Genomic DNA, 6,091 nt, shown 5'->3' on the forward strand with positions numbered 1-6,091 from the left:
CAAGGGTCGAAGAATGTGGAGGATTACCACAAGGAGATGGAGATACTCATGATTAGGGCAAATGTGGTGGAGGATTGAAAAGCTACCATGAAACGGTTTTTGAATGGGTTGAATAGGGAAATTACCAATGTAGTGAAGTTACAACATTATGTGGAATTGGAAGACATGTTGCATGTGGCTATGAAGGTGGAGAGACAACTGAAGAGGAAGGGGACAGTTAGGCAACCGTTAGGAACAGCTAGGCAGCCGTTAGGAACTTCAGGTTCTAATCCATCTTGGAAACCGAGGTTGAATAACAACAAGGGTGATAAGGTTGTACCTAAAGGTAGGAATGAGTGGTAGAAAGGGAATGAGGAAGGTGTTAGAAAAATAGTACCAAAAATAGAGTCACAGCCATCAAGAAATCGAGACGTCAAGTGTTTTAGGTGCTTGGGGTCAGGGCACATCGCTTCTCAATGCCTAAATAAGCGAGCAATGGTGTTGTTGGACAATGGAGAGATGGTGAGCTAGAGTGGAGGAGAATATGAAGACATGCCTATGTTGGAAGAGGTTGATGAAGAAGAAAATGTGAAATTTGCTGTTGGGGAGTCGTTGGTCTCGAGGCGAGCTCTTAAAATTCAAATCAAAGTGGATGATTCGAAGCAGCAGCGGGAAAATATATTCCACACACGTCACGTCAACGATAAGATATGTAGTGTGATTAATGATGGTAGGAGTTGAAGAATGTAGCTAGCACAACTTTAGTTGAGAAATTAGGACTAGTATTATTAAAATACCATATACCTTATGAATTGCAGTGGTTGAATGAAAGTGGAGAAGTTATGGTGAATAAACGAGTTCTAATTAATTTCTCAATTGAGAGTTATAGTGACAAGGTTGTATGTGATGTGGTGCATATGCATGCCGGTCATATCTTGTTGGAGAGACCATGGAAATACAATAAAAGGGTTACACGTGATGGGTATAGGAATCGATATAGTTTTGTCAAAGATGGAAAGACCATTACTCTTGCACCATTAACACCGGCACAAGTGCATGAAGATCAAATTAAACTGAAAAATGAGGGAGTTGGGAAAAAGGAGAGGAAATAGTGAGACTGAAAATAAGAGAGAAAATGGTGAGGTTGACGAAAGTGGAGAAAAGAGAGAGAAGCCACAGAAGCGGAGAGAAAAGAGCCAGCTAAGAGGAGAGAAAATCTAAAAGTAAATTTCTATGTAAAAGAGAGTAAGTTGAAAAAGGCTATGAGTGATAACAAGCAAATTTTGTTGTTAGTGTACAAAGAGTCCCTCCTCAATTTTGAGGAATCTAACATTTCCCTCCCTAGTTTGGTTAAGTCTTTGTTGCAGGATTTTGAAGATGTGTTTCTAGAGGATGTGCCAAGTGGATTGCCACCAATTCAAGGCATTGAGCACCAGATTGACTTCATACTTGGAGCTGTCATTCCAAACCGACCGACTTACAGAAGTAAGTCCAAGGAGACAAAGGAGATTCAGAAGTATGTGGAGAAGTTGAGGAGCAATAGCTATATAAGAGAGAGCATGAGTCCATGTACTATGCCCATTCTATTGGTACTGAAGAAAGATCAGACTTAAAGAATGTGCATAGATTGCTGAGCTATCAACAATATAATGGTAAAGTATCATCACCCTATACCTTGGCTAGGTGATATGTTTGATAAATTGTATGGTGCTTGCATTTTTAGTAAGATTAATCTTAAGAGCGGGTATCATTAAATTTGTATGCGGGAGGGTAATGAATAGAAAACGACATTTGAAACTAAGTATGAATTGTATGAATGATTAGTTATGCCGTTTGGACTCACTAATACATCGAGCACTTTCATGCATTTAATGAATCATGTTTTACGTGCTTTCATAGGAAAATTTGTTGTAGTTTATTTTGATGACATTTTAATATATAGCAAAGACCTAGATGAGCATTTGAAGCATCTAAGATGTGTGCTTGATGTGCCGAGGGAAGAACAATTGTATGCTAATCTCAAAAAGAGCAAGTTTTGCATGGATAGAGTTGTTTTTCTAGGATTCATGGTTAGTGCTAATGGAGTAGACGTCAATGAGAAAAAGATAAAAGCTTTAAGAGTGGCCAACACCTAAAACTATAATTGAAGTTAGGAGTTTTCATGGCTTGGCTAGTTTTTATAGGTGATTCATAAGGGACTTTAGCACCATCACTACACTACTGATCATCTCAAGTTCTTTTTTTCACATTTCTCTTTAATGTGTGTACATGCTCTAATAACCGGATTCTATTTTTTTCTAATAACTAGATTCTATTTTTTGTTTTGTATCTTTAGGCTTTTTACTTTCATCTGCTTTGAGTTCCTTTTGAACATGCAATTGACCAATTTCCCACTTACATTTCTAAATTTTTCTTATATAATATTGTGCAGAACTCTGGGTCTCCTTTCGTAAGTAATGAGGCTGCTTCAAAGCTACTTTAAACTTTTTTCTTGCTGCTTCTCTTTTAGAGGCATGCAATGGTGAAACTAGCAAGTGCAAGGAGATGAATCAAATGCAAATGTATAGCAGTGCTGCCAAACATTGCGAGTGAGTGTACCCTTTAGCACTTTAATCATATGCAGTTTTTTGATAAAAATATTGTTTCCCCAAGAGCATTAATATTGTTTGATTGACTCGCACTTAGATGAAAGTGCCTTTAATACCCAACTTGCTCAATTCTTTGTACTTGAGGATCCAGAGTGGTCACTACAGAATATTTCCCTTGGAAAACTGAAAAGTAATGTGATTCAACTACCTTTTAAGTTGAAAAATTGTATTGTCTGAACATATCTTGAGCATGATAGGTAAGATGCTTTTCAAACACACTATCATCTTTCTAGATTTCAGAATGAACTTTGCATACCTTGCTAAACCTATGCCCTTCAATACAAAAAAGGCTAAGAAATGGCTGCTACTGCACTGGCCTACAAATGCATGGAGGTGGCTTATATGAGAGTAGTTTATTGCAAAAATTCAAGTACATGATTTTAGCATGATTTGCAAACAAGTTCGCCATCGGCTCTACAAGGTATGATCATATAGGCCCTATTTGATCTACATTATTTGGAAAAAATACATTTTTAAATAGTGATTTGACTTCATGTCAATCACACATTCTTCAATAAAATAATGTTACACGTAAAACCAAAAGTTTTTCTTATTTTTTAACTACACATTTCTCATTATTACACTATTCAAAAATATATTTTTATGAAAATAATGTGGCTCAAACAATCGCATAATAGCATGTGAAGGCAAGTTATTAGTTTCATGCTTTTTGTCATCTTCTTTTGCTGTAAGGTTATTATCAACAGATGGCTTGATCATTTATGTTGTAGCACCTTGCTTAAAGCCCTTATCTATTACCCCTTAACAACTCTATTTTCCTGGCTCATCGGTCTATCACCTGGTGAACCACCTTCAAGAAAAGAACTCTCCCTCCTTCCCTCCCTCCCTCCCCCTCCCATCTTCTCCTATCTTCAGATCATTAATAGCCGATAGTGATCTTGTTGAATTGTTTTACTTTAATAAAATTTATCCCTAACTACCTTCGCTAATGCAATTTTGTTGACTTTTTTCTTTTAACCTTGCATCACCTGATTTATTGAAATTATTCTAATGATTGTTTTTGATGTCATATGTTGGTGAATCTCCATCATCTTCTGCATCTGACATTGATAACTTGAAAATTTTAATGGTGCATAAAGCTGTTTTGTCTAAATGAAGTGGTTCTCAAGCTGAGAATCATGTTATTATGCCTCGAAACTGCCCCAGCCATGTTTGGCTACTTGAATACGTAAGTGGATGTTGATGTTTACGATATTCACCTCTTTTTTGCAATCCTTGCATTTTATTTGAACAATGTGAGTGTCATATTAACTTCGGATGTAGTCAAATAAAGTTAATAGAATTTGCAGAGGCACTTATGTTCAATCTTCTGATTATGTTTTCTTGCGTATTCAAGTGGCCTATACTGATAGATGCACGAATATTTTTCGCTTCCTGCTGCTGGTAACAGATTTTATATTCTTTAGGATTACTTATAGATCTAGACTTCCAATGTATGTTTCGAGGATATCCACAACAACCTGAATTGTTTGATAATTCTTTCATCTCTCCCTCATCCTTTAATTATCTAATACTGTTGGGGTAAGATACGATTTATACGAAGGAATGATGAAGGACAACATTAGAGGCATGGGATTGGTTAAGTTGAAGGTGAAGTTGGCGTCCAACTCGACGGCTCTTAAGTGGAAACTTCAGGCTATTGAGAATCGTCTAATCATATTCTACTTGTTGAGGGACAAGAAGCTTTCTCTTGGCTCCAGTGTCTCTCACCAACTCAAGCACCTCAATCAGTGGGCCAACACCGTTGATAGCTGTACTGTGGTCCTTCAGAACAATGTTGTCACATTGACCAACACAGGACAGCTGGTAGAACAGGAACAGGTACAGGATCAAAAGAAGGAAGATAACAATTTCTGAACTTGATGTATCCTCCTGTGTCATATGAATATGATGTGAACAAGGAAGAAGATGTTGGAAAAAAAAATGGTTTAATGGGTCAACTTTGAGCCCAAATTTCAGTGGGACCCACCTTTTAAATAATACGGGACCTAGCGTATTCGCGTTCTACTCCGCGAGATGATTAACGTGATATATTTATTTATCGAAAACCATTTAAAATTGAATGAAATATTAAGTGTTAAAGTAACCCACATAAACTAAGGATTATGGAAGAATTTGATTTGCCAAACACTTATCCCACATAGGAAAGTTAGGAAACTTTGGTGTGGTTTATAAAGTGAAAGTTTAGATTTGGGTTTGGGCCCCAAGGGTACCAATAGTCTTTGGAAGGGGGAAGACCTATATCCTATTGGGTTCGGTCATAAACCCACACGCGCGCGTCGCCGCCGTCGTCCGTCCGACCGGCCGGCTCGGCACGGCACGTGCCCATGCCCGAGTTCGGTTCGGTGCGGGTCCGGGTCGACCTTTACACTATATTAACGATTGCTGGACGCCTTTAGCACCATTGAAGGCAGCAAATTCATTTTAAGGACACATCGTGAAGTCGGTGGGCTCGAATTACAATTTTGGATCCTGTTGATCAATTCTTGCATTCAGGTAATTCTGTCGGATTGTTTTCGAAGGAGTGAATTCAAACTCTAGAAACAACAATCTTAAAATGAATTTTGCTTTTTCAATTATTATTTGTTTCTGTTTCTACTCCTTCTTATCGTTAATCTTCTGGTTGCATTCAGAAATGGCAACTTCTGGTACCACACTCCCGAATACGACCGGGGAAAAACCAGAAAAGTTTAATGGGTCAGATTTCAAGCGTTGGCAACAAAAAAATGCTTTTTTATCTGATGACATTAAATTTGGCTAAATTTCTCAAAGAAAACGCGCCTTCATATACCGAGCAAGACAGTGATGCTGAAAAATTGGCTGCGGTTGATGCATGGAAGCATTCTGATTTCTCATGCAGAAATTATGTGCTTAATGGACTGGATAACACATTATATAATGTGTACTGCAATGCTAAGTCTGCAAAAGAACTGTGGGAATCTTTGGACACAAAGTACAAAACCGAAGATGCCGGCACGAAGAAATTCATTGTCGGTCGTTTTTTGGATTATAAAATGGTTGACAACAAGACTGTCATACCCCAAGTTCAAGAACTTCAGATCATACTTAGCGACATCCATGCCGAAGGAATGAAACTAAGTGAATCATTCCAAGTCGCTGCACTAATTGAGAAATTACCACCTTCATGGAAGGATTTCAAGAATTACCTCAAGCACAAGCGGAAGGAAATGAAACTTGAAGATATCATTGTCCGTTTGAGAATAGAAGAAGACAATCGCAAAACGGAAAAAAGGAATGGTGCATCTACTTCGATGGAACCAAAAGCCAACATTGTAGAAGGAGGCTTCAAGACAAACAAAAAGAGGAAGCACAATGGGGAAGGACAAATTGGTTCTTCAAAAACTGCTAAAAAATTTAAAGGCAACTGTTACAATTGTGGCAAGGCAGGACATCGATCCAAGGATTGTCGAAAGCCAAAAAAT

At 37.9% G+C, this 6,091-nt stretch overlaps 1 protein-coding gene across 1 annotated transcript; it reads left to right on the plus strand.

The window, feature by feature from the left end:
• Positions 1–531: 531 nt before the first annotated feature.
• On the plus strand, positions 532–1,592 carry LOC111386006. The gene is made up of 2 exons (XM_023010435.1): positions 532–709; positions 1,273–1,592. Exons 1-2 carry the CDS (start codon positions 532–534, stop codon positions 1,590–1,592), a joined length of 498 nt encoding a protein of 165 aa, XP_022866203.1.
• Positions 1,593–6,091: the final 4,499 nt, after the last annotated feature.

The sequence above is a fragment of the Olea europaea genome, unplaced genomic scaffold, assembly GCF_002742605.1.
Source record: "Olea europaea var. sylvestris unplaced genomic scaffold, O_europaea_v1 scaffold337, whole genome shotgun sequence".
In the NCBI taxonomy this organism is placed as follows: domain Eukaryota; kingdom Viridiplantae; phylum Streptophyta; class Magnoliopsida; order Lamiales; family Oleaceae; genus Olea; species Olea europaea.

Excerpts from the sequence above, each read along its gene's own strand:
- LOC111386006 (XM_023010435.1), top strand. The coding sequence starts at position 532 with ATGCCTATGTTGGAAGAGGTTGATGAAGAAGAAAATGTGAAATTTGCT. Across the intron at positions 710-1,272 it reads ATGTAGTGTGATTAATGATG|TGTACAAAGAGTCCCTCCTC; the intron begins GTAGGAGTTGAA and ends TTTTGTTGTTAG.